General features: G+C 40.9%; 1 protein-coding gene across 7 annotated transcripts in view; it reads right to left on the bottom strand.

Moving 5' to 3' along the window:
* PIKFYVE (phosphoinositide kinase, FYVE-type zinc finger containing) overlaps positions 1 to 22,898 on the bottom strand; it is a 139,079-nt gene that overhangs the window by 57,012 nt on the left and 59,169 nt on the right. For all 7 annotated transcript variants that reach the window (XM_061607829.1, XM_061607828.1, XM_061607827.1 and 4 more), the window contains 10 exons: positions 20,550 to 20,679; positions 14,123 to 14,303; positions 12,828 to 12,902; positions 12,211 to 12,318; positions 11,090 to 11,230; positions 10,306 to 10,432; positions 7,797 to 8,974; positions 6,387 to 6,487; positions 4,911 to 4,982; positions 3,877 to 4,048 (listed from right to left, as the gene is read on the bottom strand). In XM_061607829.1, coding sequence (XP_061463813.1) covers positions 3,877 to 4,048; positions 4,911 to 4,982; positions 6,387 to 6,487; positions 7,797 to 8,974; positions 10,306 to 10,432; positions 11,090 to 11,230; positions 12,211 to 12,318; positions 12,828 to 12,902; positions 14,123 to 14,303; positions 20,550 to 20,679 — 2,285 coding nt within the window. The remainder of the gene's footprint in view (positions 1 to 3,876; positions 4,049 to 4,910; positions 4,983 to 6,386; positions 6,488 to 7,796; positions 8,975 to 10,305; positions 10,433 to 11,089; positions 11,231 to 12,210; positions 12,319 to 12,827; positions 12,903 to 14,122; positions 14,304 to 20,549; positions 20,680 to 22,898) is intronic.

The raw sequence follows: 22,898 nt of genomic DNA, 5'->3' as shown, positions 1-22,898 counted from the left end.
AATTTGTCTAATCCTCTTTTAAAGCCATCCAAGTTGGTGCCCATCACTGCTTCTTGTGGTAGCAAATTCCACAGTTTCACTATATGCTGTGCAAGACTACATTTTTAATTGCAGGAGAAAATATAGTGTTTAATCTGGTGGATTACTTTTGATCTGTGCACTTTCTGTTTACCTACATTATGTCTCTTAAATTTTACTTCTGACAGTTCAATCGTGCATACATGTCTACCCAATGAGTTCAATGGGACTTACTCCCAGGTAAGTATGTACAGGATTAAGTTACCTCTATGTTTATACTGTTGACAAAAAAAATTACAAAGGCAACTAGTAAAGTATTAAAGTTCGCCTTTTTCTTTGATGATAGGGGATTGCCATATTGATCAAAATGTGTTTTAGTTGAAAGGGGTACTGTGGTGTTTTTGCAGCACAACACAGGCATGCCTTCAAGCACTAATGAATGTAAAAAGACATTCTTGTCTGACGTGCTCTTTGAGTTAAGATGAGACGTAACAGAAATGTATTATAAAAGCAGCATTTCAAGTGTAAAATTTGATTTTGAGTGAAAAAGTACCGTATATTCCGGCATATAAGACGACTTTTTAACCCTGGAAAATCTTCTCCAAAGTCGGGGGTCATCTTATACGCCGGGTGTCGTCTTATTAGGGTTGCCATATTGCCCGGATAGCCGGGTTTTACCCGGATTCTAAGCATGCCACCCGGCGCCTGGCTAGCCCCTTAGGTGGCCCGGATTCTCAGCTTTTATTTAAAAAAAAAATTAAGTTTCTAGGTGGTGCAGTTCTCGAGATATATATAAAAACGTCAGGCACCCCCCGCCCCGGTTAAATCTTTTTTTAAACTACTGTATAGCACTTCGTAGCTTTAACCCCGCCCGTTCAGGATTTCAGCCAATCAGTGAAGTGTTTGTTTGGTGGCAGTGTCTGCAAAACTTCATTGCGAGGCCAGAAAATGGTGGTTTCCCCTCCTGTTTATCTGAAAATCTCATAAATTGGGTAGGTATATACATTTCAGTTTTTCCCCCTGTTGTGTGTAGGAGTCAGATCCTGGGCAGTGTTTTGAAAACCTTCCCAATAGTTGCTTTTGGGGGTAAAAACAGTGCTAATCCCATATGTCCAGAGTAAATCCTATTGAATTCAGTAGGAATTACTTTTGAGTAGACATGATTATGAATGTGCTGAAAATCAATGGAACTTTGGAGTGAATGTAAAAAAGAATTGTGTTTGTGTTCTCTTTCTGCCCCCCCCCCAGTCCTATTTTAAAGCAAGTAGGCAGGGCTTACTTAGGTATTGCAGTTTTTATTCTGTAGGAAACTAATACTGATTTTTAAAAAACTAATACTGATTTTTCTGCAATGACCAATTGGTTTGACAATAAACTATTATATGGGCTGTATGTATTTATACATCTGCAGTGTGTGCGTGTGTGTATGGAGTCTTTCCAACACCCCTGTGAGGTAGGGTTGGAAACCAAGGCAGCTCACAACAAGAAATAAAGCCATTTAAAATCCAATAAGCATAAAAACAAGTATAAACAGTTGCAAAACAGTGTAAAGTGGCATGATTCGGAATTTTGGGTTGTGTGAATGAAGTTGCTTATCACTTGAGGTTGCATTTCTGTCCCTGTTTGAGTAAGCCCCATTGAATACGCTGGGACTTGCTTCTGAATAAATAAATTTAGGATTGCACTATAAATATCTTTACAGTTTGTGTAAATAATAAATATATTTGATAGTTATGCTTATATAAATATTTCTTCATTTATCAAATTTTTGGGTTTTGGTTAGGAATCCTGACTGGTTGTGAGATGCTTAGTTTTTTGCCTTATAGGAATCTTGTTGTGGTTGGTATCGTATTACATTTAGGAAAGTGTTACTGCCTTCTGTATTTTTTTTTCCTATTTGCATTTCACTTATCTTTAACCTCACTCCGTTACAGCCATAGAAGCAACAGCAGCATATGCAAGATAATTAACTCCCATTAGTGATAAGAACAAGAATTTATAATTATTATTTCAATTAAAACAAGAGGCTTATCAATACTTTGAAGAGGACCAGATATTTATTTTCTTTCTGAGCCCAGGACTGGGTCTTTCATGATGCCCGGTGTGTGTGTGTGGGGGGGGGGGGAGCAGGAGAGTAGTCGATAAGACAGACATCCTGGCATTGATAATCGAATTAGCAAGGTATGTGTGGGGTTGTTGTACACTTCCAGGCTCAGCTTCATTTTGAGTATGGAGGTGGAACCTGTGTAGATGTGGTTATCAAAGGGAGAAGAAATTTTGAGTTAAGCAAAGCTCTGCTTTTATAAAACCTAAGAAACATACAGTACTTTGAATGTCTGAGTGCCTGCACCAGTGGAATACTGGAGGAACTTGTAAAACTGGCTGCAACAGTATTTAGAACTGAGCATGTGGTGTGAAAGACTCCTTTTCCTAACATTTTGGCTTGTTTTTCTCTGATTGTGTATTTTTATTGTTTTTACTATATTTGTAAGCTGTGCTGAGCTCTGTTTTTAACAGCAAAAGGGCAGGATATAAATTCTCTTAATCAATCAATAAATACTCCATAGTGTTGGAAACTAGGCATTTAAGGCTGAAAATGTTGCTTTTAAAAAAAAGATTTCTCACATCTTTCCCCCGTTTTTGGTGGTTATTCCTAGGCACAAAAACAAAACAACTGGACAATCCAAATATTAATATTTATAAGTTTATAAGTGACAGTTTTCCGGCTAAGTACCTGCATGTCATAAGCAGGGGTAGTCTTATACGGCGAGTATATCCCAAACTCTATATTTTAACTGGAAAAGTTGGGGGTTGTCTTATACGCCCAGTCGCCTTATACGCCGGAATATACGGTATACGTGCTTTGGGGTATCACCATTGCTGGGGTGGGGGGTGGATGTGAGATTCTGTTATGCCATTCTGTTAATCTTATGGATAAAAAAACTATTCTGCTACCCTCTGTTGTTTATTTTTAATGTTGTTTTAGGCTACTTAGATGTGCAACAGCCAAGGCCAGCACCTTGTAGGCACTCCATTTTTTTAAAAAAGTAACAAGTGTAATTGTAGCGATTACTTCTGAGTAACAGTAAAGTAATCAGTTACTTCCAGAGCAGTGGTAATGGTAATTTATTACTTTTGGGGGCCATGTAACAGTAATTGTAATTTATTTTTAAAAGTAATCTTCCAGGCTCTGCTGACAAGACAGTCTAGTCCAGACTTGACTTTGCTCTCTGAAAATCATGGGCTGCAAAGCAGGAGCCTGTTTCAGAAGAAACACCTTTTTACTCCTGAGGCACATGTACCCTTCACATCGGTTTGGTATTACATCATTCCAGTACTAAACAGTCCCTTTTAAAGCCAGGATTTGCAGACCCACTTCAGACCTGGCTAGGATTGGTGCAGATCTTGACACTAAACCACAGAAAACTAAGAGAAAAATTGGGCATTTTCCTGAAGATTCTCTGTTTGTAACTGTAGTTTGTAGGAAGCAACTGTTACCTTGATACTAGACCAATACAATTTTTTATATATGATTAAACCAAATTTTTCACAAGTGAATTAAGGAAACAAGGGCTAGGTTAAATCTGTCTTGAATCATATTTAAGACATCTTAATGAAGGACATACAGAATTCCCCCTAAACAAATTACTTTTAACTTTGAATTAAAAGTGGGAATTCAACAGAGAGATGCCATAAGTGACATTTTTTGTGTAGTCAGCATAGCTTTTACCTTCCTTACCTCTGCAATCCCGTGGTTTTGGCATCTGCCTGCACCTTTGATAGCAACCTAAAGGTCCACCATGATCCAACAGCTTTTGAGAACTGACTCAAAAAAAAAGAACAGGGATCCCTCATTACCTGCTTGCAAATCCTACACCAGGAGTAGGTAAGAATTGTGTGCTGATAGCCAGGCACTGGAGAGTCTAGTTCCTTCAGGATGATCTGTACACAGCCTTGCCCATGAACAAAGCGACGGATGTGATGCACCATTGGTGTTTCACAGAACATGCTTGGGCACTGGTAGGAAGGCCTTAAAAGAACAAAGAGCAGTAGTGAGGAAAACATGTTTTAATTGACAATCCTCTTCAGTGTGATGCTCTGCAGTAGGGGCAAGTGAACTAATGATCCACCAGATGTTTTTGGATTATAACTCCCATCATATCTGACCTTTTCGATCTGCAGAACTTGCATTTTTACAAGTGCCATATAATGTTCATTCCGTTCAATCTTTGAGTCAATCTTTGTGTGGCTTTGGAATTCCCTGCTTACTGACTTTAGGTAGGTGTCTTTGTTATATTGTTTTAGACACCTACTGAAAACTTGTAACTCTGCTCTGCTATCAGACAACTGTTTAACTGCAGATGTCAGAGATTGAACCATAGAACTTCTGCACATGACGCATGTGCTTTACCACCAACCTACAGGCCCTCCCAGGGCTAAAATGGAGGTTAAGTCTGAAAGATAAATAAAAACAAAACAGAAACAAACCACTGCTGGAACAAATACACACCATGGTTGGAACCAACACCGGCCTGATTTCCATGCAACATTCAACCATAATTTTACACTATGGTTGAATGCGCATAACAGCTTTCCCTTGCTCCAAACTGTGCCCCAAGGGAGAAACAGGTTTGTCAAGACATAGGAAACCCAGACTTGTAGTTTCCTTTCAAACAACCCATAAGAAGTAAGTCATGAACAAACCTTGGCTTCCATTCATGGTGTGTTTTAAAGAAACCAGAAGCAGGAATGGGGAAAGAGCAAAGTGTTGGTGTATGTTAAAAATATGGTTTAAAATAAACTATGGTTAACAATGTGTGCAAACAGAACCTTTGGAAATACACTGAATTTTTCAGAGAGCTTGACAATATAGGTAAGGCAAAAGTTCTTACCTGAAGCAATATCTTTCTAGAAACACACCTAAAGTGAGGTCATTCTTTCCATAGAACTCCATTACCACCATCCTAAAGTGACAGAGAACAAGACAATTATCTTTTGAGTAGCTGAGACAAAATATAGGACACATTCCTTGAACACTTAAGGAGGCAGTGTCCTTTTTCTGAACACCAGATAAACGAAAGTGTGGTTCCAGACCAGATAAACAAAAGTGTGGTTCCAGACCAGATAAACAAAAGTGTGGTTCCAGACAGACAAAGACTCCGTAAAAGCTGGGGGGGGGGATCAGAGTTTGGACTTACTGCCCATTTATTATCAGCAATTACATTATGTACTTATGTAGCACCGGGAAACAGCTGAGCCATTTCCCCCGGTTTGTCTACATTGCAATATGGTGTGGAACAATTTGGCTACCCCATCCTCCCTACACTGAGTAAAGAAACAAGGAGGATACAGTTTGTGGAAAGAACACTCTACCTAGATATGGAAGGCACAGGTAGTACATGGCATTTAGAAATATCCATTACTGGATCTTCCAGCTGTAACTGCAGAGGTGCTACATTGAACTTCCACCCGTACAGAGCACATTCTTACTGTTGCTGTAGGGGTTTGCTCTGTGCAGTTCAATACTGCATCTCTGCAGTTGTAGCTGGAAGGTCCACTATGTACTTCCAAGGGTATTGCAGGCTACAAGCAAGCCCAAGCACTAAAACATGCATCACCTAAGTCACTGGTGTTCAACTGGTGGGTTGGGGCCCACTATGGTGTCCAGGCCTAATCTAAGATGGATCATAACAGCAGCTCTAATATAAGGTAAAAAAATTAAGAAATGGGTCCCTACTGCATGTCTGACTTAAAGGTCTGGAAGAAAGACTACTGCTCTAGTATGCCAAAATCTTAAGACTGGATTGATTTTAGTAAACCAAGCCACTTCTTCAAACAATGAACATTAGAAGAATTGCCAGTACAGTTTTGCTTTGTATTGAGCTTCACAGAGTAACATGAGGCTTTGGGGAAGTTTAGGTCTTCCATCAGACGTTTTTAGTGGGGGAAGCAGGGTGCCGCTCATCTGGCCTCTTCCTACGTCTTTCAAGAAATAGACTAGGGAAGTTGGTAGGAAAACATGTTTTTCTTCCGAGGCTGAGGACTGGAGATGGAAGGAGTGGAACAAATCCCCTAGAGATGGACAGGAGGCTATGGGGTGATCTGCCCCACTGCTTCTCATCCAACACCCTCCCTAACTGAGACAACACTAGAAGAGACGCAAAAGAGTTGAAGATTTTTCAGATCTCTGTGCAAGTTCCCTGATCCCTATGCTCCCTTGCAGCCCTCCATTGCACAGCCCAGACTAAAGCACCAGGTACAAACCACACTGCTCCCACCCTCGTCTTTACATGGAAAGGGAAAACTGGCAGATAGTTAGGAAACATTTAAACTAGTCGGAGGGAAAGAAAAAAAAATTAATGTCACACCATGGGCTAACGCAGGCACTTGGAGCATTGCTGGATTGGGCTGAAGAGCTGCTGAATAAAACGCAGAGCCTCTGATGGTTTGCAGGGCTAAGACAGTCCACCTGTCAAGACACATCCCAGTAAAAGAATGAATATATCACTTTCAACTGTGCAATATTATATTTCAGGAGAAAATGAGCGTCACATCCACACCATACATTTAAAGCACTATTGTACAACTTCAACACTCAGAGAATCATGGGAACTATCGTTTGTTACAGGTGCTGGGCAGCCTTAAACTACAATTCCCAGGATTCTCCATGACCATTAAAGCAGTATAGTAGTGCTTTATATGTATGGTGTGGACATGACCTTAATGGGCTGAACTCCTAGGCAGTTCAAAACAGATTCCATTTTATTTTGCGTAACTACATTTCAGGCAAAATTGGCCCAGTCATACAATTTCTATTGACAGGTTTTAGGAAAACAAGAGCAGAGTTCAGGATTAATTCTATGACAGGCATTTGAAGCATAACATGCATTTTGCATAGGACTCATCTCTCCTCCCACCCCATCCCACCCTCAGCCTCTTTAGCATTCTATTTATTTTCACAGCAATCAGGAACACAGGAGTGCCATATACGGAGCCAGACCACTGGTCCATCTAGCTCAATACCATCTACACCAACTGACAGCAGCTCTCCACAGTTTCCGACAGAGTGTTTTTCCCAGCCCTACCTGGAGATACTCTGGACTGCACCTGGTACCTTCTGCTCTACCTTCTGCATGTGCTCTACCATTGAGCCACAGTCCTTCTCCTTCACAACATCATACATATGAGATCACTTTTTTGTTCCTTCCTTGAATTTGTCATATCCTGGGACTTTATTCCCACACAAAATGATTTTGTAGCTTAATTCTCCAACTGCGGGGCAGGCAAGCAAGAACCCTGGCACAAGCCAGAGGCACTTTCTTCTCAACAGCTAAAACGTCGCAGTGAAGACACCCAAAGTGCTATACAAGCCGTGGAAACTATGGAGAAGCAGAGAACAGGAGGGAGCTTTTGGTCACCGCAACTCTTTCCCCTTCCTACCTCCTCCTTTGGCTGGCTGCATTTGGGAGGGAGCCCCAGACTCCCTGTTCTAATCCTCCCCCAATGCCAGCGTGGCAACTGATCCACAGATCATTCCGCACATGGCAACAGCCTGAATGCAGACAGTTAAGTGTGAAAATTCTGTGCACTTTCCAAAGATGTGACTGCTATGGAAGGCAAAGTACATTAAGATGACCCAGTTTAAGAAATGCAGCTGGAGTGTTACAGCCTAAAATTAAAGTCTGCTTTCTTTTAAGATTCTAAAGGGGTGTGTGGAGGAGATAAATCCTTCCCTCTAAATCCCCCCACAAAAAAACCAGCATATTTTAAGTACTCACTTTATGAGACCATAAAGCTTCATTCTGAATAAACCCTCTATCATCATCATCATCAGTCCTGACTCCACATCTCACACCAGATGTCTCTTTAGAAGATTGAGCAAATGGATCTGAATCTTTCTGCACAATCCTTCCTCCCCTGGCCCGGAAGTCAGCTAGCATTCTGGCCAGACTATGGCTGGTGTTCAGATGCTCAGCAATCCTGGTGCTAACAAGCTCATGGGAAGGTAAGATCTGGACAGGCTTGGCTTGGACACTTCCGTTCATTCCTTGCAATCCAGACACATCCCTTAATAGCTGTTTCTTCCTTCTGCTGTCCAGCTCTTTGTACTCCTTCTTGAGCCGAGGAGACACATAGACTTGCTCCAAGAAATACTCCCTAGTGGGACATCTCATGCCTTTCTCTGTTAACAGAAATGGCTCACGGAATTTGATCACAGGGGAAATGCAGAGAATAATATCCTTCAGCTCTTGCTTAAAAGCTAAAGAGAAGGTTTTGAGGCGATCTTCCGAAGAGGTCACTTCCTCTGTAACATACAATCCAGTGTCATCTTGCAAGGGGTCCCTAAATTCCCTCATCTGACTTTTGGTCTCCTGGAAATTATCCAGGTCCCTTGCATTCTCCAACTGCTCACTATCCAAAATCCCCATGTGTTGGTCAATTAGCCCCAGGGGGAGTAACAGTGGCTCTGACACCAATGCGGGGGTCATGAAGGGATTTAAAGAATCCATTAAGAGATGCTCTTGTTGTTTCTGGGGGACAACTATCTGTAGATCTCCCATATCCTGCCCATCCTCTTCTGTCAAAGTCCTTTGTTCCAGGTAGCTGATCTCATCTGAAGACATCAATTCTGATATAACAGGCAGCTTGTCAGTGGCCACATCAGCATCTTTTCCTGCAGTGCAGCTTTCTCTGCTCAGCGTATCTTGCTGTCCATTTTCTTCTTCCTGGCTTTCAAACAGACAGTGAAAGAAGCCATGTTTGGCCAACATTGGGGGCATGGCAAACTCATCCATAAGGAAGGAGATCTCCAGCTGGGAATGATAAGCCACACAGATCATAAAAAAAAGAATTTCCTTCACTCGAGCCAGCTCATAATCACCTGCACCACGCAGCTTGATGGTGCAGCCCAGCTGCTGGGAGCACCCTTCAAAAAACATCAGCGTTTTTGTTTGCTCTGAAAAAAAGAGAAAATTATGTTTATCTTTCTTTTTTACAAAGGCAGGCATGTATTGGACAGCTTGTATAACAACAACAACAACAACATTTTAGTGCAATCAACCAACCATGAAAGAAAATATAAACTGTATAAATACACAATCACAAAATCAAAAGAACAGAGGTGACGACTGAAGAGCTAACAGGTGGTATACGTATTCCAGTGTTTCATATGGGTTCAAAATATGTTCAGAATGAAGGCCAATCTTCCCCCACCACAAAAATCTTAATATTTCCCATCATTTCCATCCCCCTTTCAAGCGGATCCCTCCAACCACTTCTGTGAAGCAATAACATAATTTAAGCTGTTCCAACCATTAAATTAAATTAAAGCCAAACACAAAACAAGCAAGATTTAGTCGTAATATTACTAGCTAGCCCCATCCCTCCAAAACGCTGCAAAATAAGTGCTTTGTCAGCATACTACAAGGGAAGAGAGAGGGAACATGGCAGGCTCTCTTAAAGAGAGTTCAACAGAAAGTGCAACTACTGAAAAGGTCCTCTTGATTTCCAGACACTTCTTTATATGATGCACCTGATAAAGCATCACGTAAAGCACAAAATCTTTTGCCATATAAAATTTGTTAGCCAGGTATTTATTACAGTCAACCAACTAAAAAGAAAAATACAAAAGTAAGGTACAAAATCATAGCCTTAATAAAACCAAAGTCTAACGATGCTGTCAGTAATTTTTGCTGCATCAGACTAACATAACTGCCTGTCGGGAAGTTACTTATATGGGTCATTCCATGCTCTGAAAATGTAATGAATGAAGCCTGAAGAATACGGGTGTAAAGGGATATTCCCTTAAGAGATGAGGGAAAGTGTCACTTTAGTGATAAGGGGAAAAAGTGTTACAAATCTACCTTGACCAAAACATTAACAAATGCAGGAAAGCAGTTATAATTTTAACAAAACTAGCCAGTTTGACATAAGATATGTCATAACCAAGTTACAAATAAAAGAGGGCCCTGATTCAAACCTTGTCTCTTCCATGAACTCACTACATGGCTTTAGGCAAGCCACTCTCTCAGCCTTAGCAGAGATATGCAGATAATAGTGACATACCAAAGGGTTATTGTAAGAATTACAAGAAGATTTAAACCATTTTGGATATTTAAAAGGACTATACGAATAGTCAGCATTACTGTTAATATTGCCAATCCTATAAAATTTACTTTGTTATTATATTATGTTTGTCACTGAGATTATACTTCAAAGAAGCCCAAACAGGAGGCACCTTCAACAGTTTCCAGGCAAACAAGGCTAGAACTAATGTGTATTACTCACCATTAGGCAACTGAAACACTTGAATGAAAAATTTGTGACAGGTTCCCAGGTGTGGTTTGGTCAGCAACTGATCCATCGACATTAGTACGTCTCCCTGAGTCATCCGACTTACTCTGTCCAAGACATGCTGCAAAACATGGATAACAAGCATGCTTTGCATTCTCACTTGACTTAATCCAGAGAGAGAGAGAAAATAGAGAAGTTATGGCATAAGCTATCAGCGGAATCTCAATTGCTATATGCAAACTAAGGAATCCAAGATCTGTTCACAGGCAACAGTACCTGCATGATTTTACAATTTTTATTTTCCTAAAATTAATCTGATGTGCTTTTTGCAGCATCTCCAATATTGTAACAAGGACTGGAGCAGGAGAGATGGCAATAGGATAAAATATTGGACAACTGGTGGAATGGCAAGAGAGTTTGCAAGTGAGACTCAATGCTATACATTCATCAACTGTACCTCAACCTCTTACTCAAGCTTAAGATGTCTAAACCATTGACAAAAAATAATGGGCTCCTCAATAAATCTTGAAAGCAACAAACCCATTTTTAAAAATAGGGAAACCAAAGAAACCCATTTTTGTGTCAGACTCATACACAGAGGCCTAACCAAAGGAAATGACAAGAGCAGATAAGAGCCCTTGTGACTCAGAGAATCTGTCCCATTGCATTTGATCCTATTTAGGGCAAAGTACTACTAGTAGCCTTCCCTAAATTATATGAATGTGGAAAAACTTCCAAGGCACCAAACCACTATTTCATTTAGAATTTTAGCACTTACTGGCTTAACATTAATGACCAAAGTAATGCCATGTTCTAGCAGCATATCTTGGGCAATACGGGACACAGTTTTTTCAACCAAGACCAAAGTTGGCCTGACGTCCACTATCCGCTGAACATAGTTCTTCAAGAACTCCCTTTCCTGTCATGGCAGAAAAATAGATAATACAGTCACAAGATGTGCACTATAATATCAGGCACTGTTTGAGGACTAAGTATGTCTAAGGCCGCAGATTTAAAACAAACTTACCTGACAGTACGGTAATTTTTTAAAAAACAGTGGGACAATCCAAGTGTGTAGGAAGGTAAACACTAACCTAGTTCAGGTACTATGCACTAAAATGGAGAGGCCTTAAGGGACTGGATTACTGACTGACAATCAGCAGGCAGGAACAAAGTTCATGAATTTTAATGGGGGGTCTTTAGCATGCAGTACGTTAGAGGGCAAAACTGTGATGCTAAAGTTTTTTTTTTTTTTAAATTAAAGCAGCACTTAATAAATTACAGCTTTATTAGTATTCCCAGATTAAATGCTTTCAATATTCATAGCTGCTCAGAGCAGATGTAATGTTGCAGTCTTGTTTTTCCAGCAAAGCTGGGGTTCGGATGATTTACCATCAGGGGTGGAGAAGAAATACCAAGGTTGCGATCTTAAGCATACTTAGTAAAGAACAAGCCTCAGTTCTGAGGAAACCAGTATAGAATTGTGCTGCACAAGTTATTTACCAAAATCCTCATATGGCTCTTACATCCTGGATTAGCTAAAAGCCATTCTAATTGCTAGGCAATCTTCCACACCACCATGTGCAACGCTATTAAATGCATGGAAGCCAAGTGCTGATCTTTCACATCAAGACCACAATGAAATGAGACAACAGGCAAGCCACTTATTTCCTGAAAAGATTCTGAACTAATTGCAAACATGATTTTAAAAAACAGTACTGGAGAGACTTTAATGCCATAACAGTTCTGAGAGAGGCAACCTTTGCAACAAACTCATAAATCCAAGCTGGACAATTAGGATGTGGTGCTGAAACCAACCTTAAGAGTACAGTTACCACAGCTATGTAAACAAACTCATTAGACTTCGATGCTACAGAGGACAAAGAAAACTATCCCAACCTGAAGGACAATGGGATCTATGCACGTAAACTTTGTTTCTTCTCGGTAGAGATATTCGATGGAGCACTTCAGCAGAAGAATTTTGGGGTTTTTAATACAGGAGTTCATCTAGAAAGAGATAGGTTTGTTAAATGTATTCTTTCACAAATTTGTATTACGGGACAGATCAATAACTTTCCTTACAAGGTTCAACAGGAGGGGCCACAACTCAGTGACAGAGCGAAAGGCAGCAGCACTAGCCTGCCAAGGCAAGAGGTGGAGGGGCCCCAATAAAAATCAGGACAGACGCCACATGCAGCCTGCAAACAGAGAATTCAAAATACTATTCAGCTCAAATGGAAGAGAGTCTACCAAGCACTAGTCTTGTCAAGGTCCTCTTAGAGCCTCATAGCTTGTGGCATCAAATAGTCCATGTGCAGGATTCCCCTTTCCCTCATCCTGGGTTCATCTGACCACACATTATGCCAACCACATGTTGGCAATCCACATGAAATAAAGTTAAAGCAGGGTGGGAAGCTTCAAGAACAAAAACTGTTACACAGCTTGTACATGCAATATTAGACATTTCAAGTCACACATGCTACCATGTTTCATGAACTAACATAGCTGTATCATACCTTTTTATGTGCTATGTTCTTGGTACAAACAAAGCCATTCACCACAACCGAGTCAAATTTTTTTCCGCCTGGAATCTAGCAAAACAATAACAATGTTATTATCCATTTATCTCCTTATCTTCCCACCAAGCTTAGTATGTGTTAGAAAGCTAGACTCTTTTAAAATAATTTCTTTTCCTTCCCAATATCAAGAAGCTAACCAGAAATAGCTTAAATAAATGCAATCCCTGCCATTTCTTGGATGAGACTCACATGAACAGCCAGTTCATGGGACCAAAAACATTATCTACTCTTCCATTCATATGGTTAATGGCCTTTCCTGACATCTGGTTTACCATGAGAACAATATACAATTTAGGTCATTTGTTCTGCACAATTTGAATTATTTCTCTCAGGGAAGTACTACTCTCTTACGGATATGGTATTTTCCCAGTACTCAAAATTGCAACATATTTGAATTGTTGGAACAGCAAGCTAAGAGGAACACTGCAATTTGAAATGTTGTGTGCAGTGTAGTTAAGCAAATACATTTAAAAAAACAGCACTCCATCACTAAGCACAAGAGAATATGCAGCCATAAAAATGAACTGATGAATATTATCTATTATACCTCCTATCCTGACCATGTCTTAAACTTTCTAGTACAAAAGTAGGCTGCCTTTGCTCACATGAAGTCTGGCTACATATTACTTTTATATCTAGACATTTAGCTAATCAACTTTTTCCATAATTAAGTTTCATTATTGATAGTCTAAAATTGTTCATGCTAAGTAAATGCTGTCATCTGGCTTAAAAACTAAACATAGTGACATGTTCTGTTCACGACTATGCTAAGGAAATGCTAAAGAAAAAACTACATTCAAAAAGAAGATACCTATAAAAGTCAGAACTGAGAGATGATTAAAAAGTAGTCAACACAATGATGCATTTGACACTTGAGTGGAATATTGCCCCTTAAATGAATGCCAGAGTAAAAGAATTGGTTAACGTTTAGTTCAGGCCTGAATAATTTGTGACTCATCACCCAAAGTCTACCCACCAGCCAGCAAGGTGTTTTGCATCATCTTGTTTTTGTAGAACCAGGCAGACAAAAAGAACAGGAAGTTAATCAAGCCCTTGGTGGGCATAGTGATTTGCGTGGACGGTCACAAGTTGGGCAGGCTTGAGCTAGTTTCAGGACATTAAGGTGGGACCTCCTTTGAAAATAGGTACCATCATTCTGAAAGTCAGCATAAGGCTTAAAGCTCTGCTTCTCTTCTCTCTACTCCTCAGTTTTTCACCTCACATTTGCTCACTTTTTTGATATGGACAAATTGGCGGATGTCCATGTCATCATCCCTGTTCTTGACGTCGGGTCGGACAGTCTGAACCACCTGGCAGACCAGAGGCACAATCATATCCCTCCAGGAAAGAGACAATGATTCGTTGTACAGCAACTGCTGGAGCAGCGCCATCATGTGATTATGATTAGCTGAGCTGCAGAGAAATGTTTAAAAATATGGTTAAAGTTCAGGAGAGAGAAGAGGGCCAGATTCCTTTTATAAGTATTGAGAGCACATCATTTGAAGTTACATATATATATATATTTCTTTTTGTCGAACAGTGAACTAGGCATGTCATGTGGCTACACTTAGTCTCTCTAAATTCCAGAAAGAATGCTCAGAGGTCCCAAAGCAAAGGAGAGGAGATTCATAAATTTACAACCAAGATTGTTAAAGTCTTTGCATGCAGACTTCACCCCAAATTCTCACATGAAGATGCCTGTGTCTGAAACTGCCCCAATATGCAGAATTGCCACCAAGTTATTATGCTGGAGAAACGTTCAAAGTTTTCAAGTTTTGCAATGTGATGTCTTTGTTATTTTCACGTGCCCAATTTCAGTATAAATACCTTCCTATGTGAAAATGGGTTAGGGTTAAAGTTATCATGCCAGGGCCATCTGAAAGGGGCCCAGTACAGATACAAATCTTTTATTTGCAAGAGAGCACTCTTTTCTGGGCCCACAGTCAACCAGATTAAATGAGAAGGGAACTGTCGGTCCACAGAGAAGGATTTAGACAGGTAGAGAGTTGTCCCAGAGACTCCCTCCTACCCAGTCCAATACTGATAAAACACGCTGCCAGCATTGTGTTGATGGAAAAGGCCAGGCAAGATGGTTAGGATCATCCCCTTGGAGATTCAAGAACTTGGACCAGGTAGGAAGAGAATCAGGCAGAGACCTAAATAGCACCTGTTCTTGCCAAGGTGGCCCAGTTGACTTGGAGAAACTAAACAGATGCCAAATCATTCCCGAAAGAACTGTTGCTGCATTTCTCTCTTCCCAAGATCTCAATCAGAAATCATTCCTAGCATCTCAGATGTTTTATTGAATGTTGTTTTTCAAACATACTGTAAAACATATTTTTAATTGTGCAGCTAAATATAGTGTTAAATGTGTGTTCTAATCATTTTGATTTTTTAATTATTTTTTGAATGTTTCTACATACTTGTTTTAATGGTCTTTTATTGATAATTTTAATGTTTAATCTTTTCTGTAAAACACTTAGAGGATTTATTATAATCAAGTAGGATATGTATGTTGTGAAATAAATTTGTATTAATTTCTGTGCACCTTGAATATAACATGCTTTGCAGTTCTTATATATTACATGAATTCATTCAAGTCTCCCCATTTTCCACTCTTTCAAACAGTGCAGAATAAATTTATGCAATTTACTGCCACTAGATGCCCGCACAGCCATCAGCTTAGCTTTAAAAGGAGACTGGACAAATGGCAGCAGGATCCATCAGCAGCTGTTTCATCACATTCCCCTTGCCCCCCAATATATGGAACTATAATGTTTTCACAATAAGGTATTGGTGAGAGAGGGCTGTTGACTTCATGGCCTGCTTACAGATTTCAAGGAAGCCTTTGGCTGGCTACAGAATGCTGGACTAGATGATCTGATCCATCAGGGCTCTTATGTTTTTAATATAGTTTTATTAAACCCCCAAACTGGCAATTTGAACAGACAATTTCAGACCTCCCAAATCAGCAGAAAATGCATCCAGATACAGTTCCTTACAGGACATAAATTCTGTCAGGAGTTTTTATTTGTGAGGCACTAACTGAGATGGATCGATATTGCCAGACTTTGTTACTGAAGATGCAACTTGCAGATCACAGTCTTCCATTTAAGAATCAGTACACACATTAAGTATGCCACAGGTAAGCAACCTGCAGCTCAACCTCACTTTATGCAGTCCGCCAACACCCCCTGAAGCTGCCCCATTCTTCCATCTGAGTTCCTTCCTATTCCTTTCCTCCTTATCTTTCCTGGCTTTTTAAAGTGTCCTCCCACCTTCCTTTTCATAGAATCATAGAGTTGGAAGGGGCCTTGTAGGCCATCGAGTCCAACCCCCTATTACTTCCCTCGACCTGGAAACTATAGCTCTGTTTATACAGCCCAAAACCGCGTTTGCCTTTTTTGCCGCAGCATCACACTGCTGGGTCATGTTCAACTTGTGATCCACTACAATTCCAAGGTCCTTCTCACACGCACTACTGCTAAGCCGGGTATTTCCCATCCTGTACCTGTGCATTTTGTTTTTGTGGCCTAAATGCAGAATCTTGCATTTGTCTTTATTGAATTTCATTTTATTAATTTCAGCCCAATTTTCTAGTCTATCCAGGTCCCTTTGGATTTTATTCCTGTCTTCCATTATGTTAGCTATCCCTCCCAGTTTCGTATCATCCGCAAACTTCATAAGGCTTCACCCCATCATCTAAGTCATTGATAAAAATGTTGAAGAGTATCGGCCCCAGGACAGAACCCTGTGGCACTCCACTCAAAACCTCCTTCCAGTCCGAAGCAGAGCCACCGACGACCACTCTTTGAGTACGGTTTTCCAACCAGTTGTGAATCCACCTGACAGTATTTCCAACTAGTCCGCATTTGACCAGTTTGCTAATCAAAAGGTCGTGGGGGACTTTGTCAAACGCTTTGCTGAAATCTAGATAGATGACATCTACAGCATTTCCACCATCTACTAAGATGCGGCCAGAGTTCTCACTGGGACAAAGAAATTTGACCATATAACACCTGTCCTGGCGCAGCTGCACTGGCTACCGATATGTTTCCGGGCCAGATTCAAAGTGTTGGTTCTTACCTATAAAGCCCTAAATGGCATCGGACCACAATACCTGGTGGAACGCCTCTCTCGCTATGTACCTACCCGTTCACTACGCTCGACGTCGAAGGCCCTTCTCCGGGTCCCAACTCATAAAGAGGCCCGGAGATCAACAACTAGATCTAGGGCCTTCTCGGTGGTGGCCCCCGAACTATGGAATGCCCTCCCAGACAAGATACGCCTGGCGCCTTCTCTGTTATCTTTTCGGTGCCAGGTAAAAACCTACCTTTTCGCCCAGGCATTTTAAACATTTTAAATTTAATATTTTAAACCTAATATGGATCTTAATTTATAAACTCAATGGCAATTCTATTTCAGATTTTTATCATGTTTAATGTTTTTATAATTGTACTATATTTTTCACACTTGCTCATATTTTAATTGTGATTTTATTTGTTGTACACCGCCCTGAGAGCTTTCTGCTATAGGGCGGTCTAGAAATGTAATTAAATAAATAAATAAATAAATAGTGACCCAATCAAAAAAAGAGATGAGATTAGTTTGACAGGATTTTTTCTTAACAAACCCATGTTGGCTCCTACTAATCACACCATTGTCATCTAGATAGTTGCCAATGGACTCTTTTATTATCCGTTCTAATATCTTTCCCGGTATTGAAGTCAGACTGACCAGCCTGTAATTCCCTGGATCTTCTTTTTTACCCTTTTTAAAGAGCGGGACAACATTTGCCCGTCTCCAATCCTCCGGCACCTCTCCCGTTCTCCAGGATTTCTCAAAGATGATGGCAAGAGGTTCCGAGAGTACATCCGCAAGTTCCTTCAATACTCTGGGATGCAGTTCATCAGGCCCTGGAGATTTGAACTCATTTAGGTTAACTAGGTATTTCCTGACTATCTGCTTATCAATCTTGAACTGCAATCCCGACCCCTGACTGAGATTGCTACCAATGCAACGTTACACACTGTTCCCTTTTTGGGAGAAAACAGAGGCAAAATAGGCGTTGAGCAGTTCTGCCTTTTCCTTGTTATCTGTCAACATTTTGCTATCCTCATTGAGCAGCAGTCCCACCGTTTGCTTGGTCTTTCTCTTGCTTCGAACATATCTGAAAAACCCTTTTTGTTGTTCCTCGCTTCCCTCGCCAGCCTCAACTCATTCTGGGTTTTAGCTTTCCTTACGCTATTCCTGCAAGCCCGAGCCGCTCGTCGGTACTCTTCCTCGGTGATGCGTCCTTCCTTCCATTCTTTATACATGCTCTTTTTTATTTTTACCTCCTCCACCAGTCTTCCATGTAGCCACATTGGCTTTTTCCGATGTCTTCCGTTTTTCTTTCTCTTTGGAATTGTTTGCGATTGCGCTTTTTGTAATACGTTCTTCATGAACTCCCACACTTCTTGGGCTCCTTTTTTCTTTAGTCTATCTAGCCACGGGATCCTACCCATCATTTCCCTGAGCTTGCTAAAATCGGCTTTCCTGAAATCCAAGGTCCATATTTGACTGTATTCTTCTTTGGCTTTCCCCAGAATCACAAATTCCAGCATTACATGGTCACTTTCCCCCAAGGTACCGACTGCTTTAATTCCCGTGACCAATTCGTCCCTGTTAGTTAAGATCAGGTCCAGGATTGCCGATCCCCTTGTTCTACCTTTTGAAAGAGGAAATTATCAGCAAGGCCCATCAGGAATTTGTTGGAGGCTTTGTGCTTCGCAGAGTTTGTCTCCCAGCAGATATCCAGGTAGTTGGTCCCCCATCACTACTACTTCTTGCCTCCTTGAGATTTCAGAGATTTGTTTGAGAAAGGCCTCGTCTACCACCTCTTCTTGGCCAGGGGGTCTGTAGTAGACACCTACTACCATGTCGGTTTTATTTGTTTCTCCATTTATTTTTACCCAAATGGTCTCTACCGGACCCCTTTGTTCGCTCTCTTGGATTTCCATAGAGGTGTATTTGTCTTTGACGTATAACGCTACTCCCCCTCCTTTTCTCTTGCTTCTATTCTTTCTGTAGAGTTTATATCCTTGAATGGCTATATTCCAATCACGGGAGTCATCCCACCAAGTCTCTGTTATCCCTATGAAGTCATATTTGCCTTGATGCACTAAGACTTCAAGCTCCTCTTGCTTGTTTCCCAAGCTCCGCGCATTGGTATATAGACACCACAAGTCTCTTTTGTCCTGATTGGATTCCTCCGTTAATATACCGTGAGCTTTGCCATGCATCCCTTTCTCTCTCTCAGTGTCTCCTGTACCCTTCAAATCCTTGCGTTTACAACCCGCTGTCTTTGGATCGGTATTTAAGCTATCATCTCCATCTCCCAGAGGCTTTAGTTTAAAGCCATCTTGATGAGTTTTGTCATACTTCTGCCAAAGAGATTCTTCCCAGTCCTCGTGAGGTGCAGCCCATCTCTTGCCAACAGTCCCCCCTCCAAGAAGCTTAGACCATGGTCCCAGAACAATTGAAAGGGGCAGTATTTTATTTAATAAAAATAAACTGATTTGTCTTTTCCCCCCCTGCTTATATAGCTGGGGGGGGGGAATCATTTTTTCCTCAGCTGTCTGGGAACAAATTGGTAGGCTTCTGCTATTTGTATGTGATGCATGGCACGCTAAAGTCAGAAAGGAATTATTTGCACTTACTTTCCAGAACAGTAGCTGTATTGGATTGCAGTGCTATTAAAAAAATCCTCCTCATACTTATTTGACAGTGTTGTTGTTGTTGTTATGTGCCTCCAAGTCGATTATGACTTATGGCGACCCTATGAATTAGCGACCTCCAAGAGCATCTGTCATGAACCACCCTGTTCAGATCTTGTAAGTTCAGGTCTGTGGCTTCCTTTATGGAATCAATCCATCTCTTGTTTGGCCTTACTCTTTTTCTACTCCCTGCTGTTTTTCCCAGCATTATGGTCTTTTCTAGTGAATCATGTCTTCTCATTATGTGTCGAAAGTATGATAACCTCAGTTTCATCATTTTAGCTTCTAGTGACAGTTCTGGTTTAATTTGTTCTAACACCCAATTACTGGTCTTTTTCGCAGTCCGTGGTATGCGCAAAGCTCTCCTCCAGCATCACATTTCAAATGAGTTGATTTTTCTCTTATCCGCCTTTTTCACTGTCCAATTTTCACATCCATGCATAGAGATCGGGAATACCATGGTCTGAATGATCCTGACTTTGGTGTTCAGTGATACATCATTGCATTTGAGGACCTTTTCTAGTTCTCTCACAGCTACCCTACCCAGTCCTAGCCTTCTTTTGATTTCTTGACTATTGTCTCCATTTTGGTTAATGATGGTACCAAGGTATTAATATCCTTGACAGTAAAATCCAGTGGGGATTATCTCTGATTACACCCATATAGGATTGCAAATTCTAATATGAACTTGAAGTGATGAAAACTTAATCAGAAAGGTTTTTATTCCAGATCAGTTAATCCAGAACACTTTTGTCTCTGGCTGTGTCCCCATCTTGCTCTGCCCACCACCAACATGTGGCCCGCAACAGAGTACCCCTTAGTGAATGAGGTCCTTCACAAAAACAAAGGTTGCCCATCCTTGAATACCCTCTAGATTTCACCACTATAGAAACCAACTTACAGCAGTCTCTCCATGGCTTGTTTTTCCCCATTCTCCTCCCTCAGAAGGTCCAGACTGCTATGGTGCCAGCCTAAAGGTGTGAAAAACAGCTCTTTGGATTTTTCTTCAACTCTCCGATTGAACAGCGACTCTAAAAAAAAAAGAGGTGGGTGGGAAAGTTGTAACATTACACCTTAATCTTCCATACACTGGTTTCTTTCAAGACCGAGGATGGCTTTACAGGTGATATTTTTCCTACACGAGTATAAATGCAATCATATGAAATGTGGCCCCTGAGAGGCTTTTATCCTTATCAATCCCATGATTTGCTTGCATCAGCAGAGGTGATCACACTGCATCAAAAAGGTCACCAGCTGTGGCCAAGAAGACACCATTTAAAGCAGAAGCTGAGATCCAAACAAACTGTCCTATACAGGTAGTTCTAGACATCCAATGAGGCTTTAGAATTAAGTTTTTCAATTGGACTAGGGATGTACTAGAATTCTGCCCAATTTGGATTTGGTACTGAATTTACTATTAATTTGCTTATTTTCAATAGTTGAGAATCAGATTTTAATGTAGCGAATATCTGAGGCTATTTTTGAAAATGGACTTTAAAAAAAAATCCACCTCTACAACACTGATTTTAAGAATAATGTAATGATATTTCCTTTAAAATCAGAGATATTAATGTTGACATTTTTTCCAAGCGGAAAAAGAACATGGATCAGTAAAAGCAGCAGCTAGCAGATAAAGAATGAACTCTAATCAATGCCTATCTGTTAGGTCGACTCAATGCTTTCATGCTGGCACTGGCCAATGGATCCCATCTCTAACTGGTACCCTCCACACACACAAGCACTTACAGATGGCAAAACAATTTTGAAGTGGAGGGAAGTTTCAAGAACTGCTTGTAGTAGAATATGGGTAAAAGGTAAAGGTAAAAGTGTCCCTGCACTTATAGTGCGAGTCGTTTCTGACTCTTAGGGTGACGTCTTGCGACGTTTACTAGGCAGACCGTATATATGGGGTGGGATTGCCAGTTCCGTCCCTGGCCTTTCTTTACCCCCCAGCGTATGCCGGGTACTCATTTTACTGACCACGGATGGATGGAAGGCTGAGTGGACCTTGACCCCTTTTACCGGAGATTCGACTTCCTCCTTTCGTTGGAATCGAACTCCGGCTGTGAGCAGAGCTTCGGCTGCATTACCGCCGCTTACCTCTCTGTGCCACTGAAAATATGGGTAGGTGGCATTTTGGTTTTGTTCAAAGTAAGAAATCCCCACCTGATATGCATAAGTCCCTTGTTTACACACGAAGTAGCTCTTAGGATTCCAAGGCAAACAGAGCTTGGTGCACCATACAGCAGATAATCTTCACTGGACTTATGCACTCCTCACTCCATGTGGCCCCACATGGCCAGGAGGAAGACTTCTGCAGAGTTTAGTTTCACTCTGATAGAATCTCAGTCAAGTGTTTATGTGCAAACCAAGGATCCTGGCTTAAAATAAATTCTGCTCATTTTCATGAAATATCAGCTTCAAATCACCGATTATGAAACTGGCTTAGTAAAGTAGCCAGAGTCTGTCAAGGCTTGGTCCATGTAGAAATCAACCACGGTTCAGCATTATTTGTGAACATAACCACTGTGTTAGACTCCACCTCAGGAGATGCAGATTCAGATCCCTACAAAACTCATTGAGTGGTCTTGGGCCACTTTCTCTGGTCATATTCATGCATAACACTAAAATACAGCTTAGCATCATAGGAATGAGCCTGCACAAAGGGTAACCTTCTGAGGGTTACCCGTTACCCCAGGCTGCAAATCACCCCGCAACCTGACGCCGGTGTAGATCACAGAGCAGGAGCTTCACCCTCCTAGCCACAGCCTATATATTTAGGAGGGGTCTATCTGAGCTGCAGGGGCCCTCAGGCCCATGCTCTACCTGGCTGCCCATTGGCATCGAGCCTGTGCACAGAAGATTCCCTTTTATTTTAGCAAAACAGACTAGAAGTACAATGTAATTCAAACAGAGATCTGACAACAATGAGCTCTGAATCCACATTAATTTTGAATGGAGTTAGCATGATGGGGAAGCTTTTTACTTCTTTTTTATATAAAAAAAGAAGTAATGTGCTTGTCATCAAGGATATGCTACCTGCTGTGATTAATGTACACTTTTAAACATCTGTTTCTGTATGTTTGGATTTTAAGAAAAGGATATTAAGTATAACTGTATAAACACAACACAGAGCACAGAATCTTTCCTTAAGACATCCTTTCAGTTAAAACTATTCTGCAGAATAACTTCTTAAGCTGTGCTAGAACATGTTCCTCATAGGCCTACAAATGTTTGCTTCTTTGCTTAA

The sequence above is a fragment of the Rhineura floridana genome, chromosome 2 (genome assembly GCF_030035675.1).
Source record: "Rhineura floridana isolate rRhiFlo1 chromosome 2, rRhiFlo1.hap2, whole genome shotgun sequence".
Classification (NCBI taxonomy): domain Eukaryota; kingdom Metazoa; phylum Chordata; class Lepidosauria; order Squamata; family Rhineuridae; genus Rhineura; species Rhineura floridana.
This window is presented reverse-complemented; position numbering and strand designations above follow the sequence as displayed.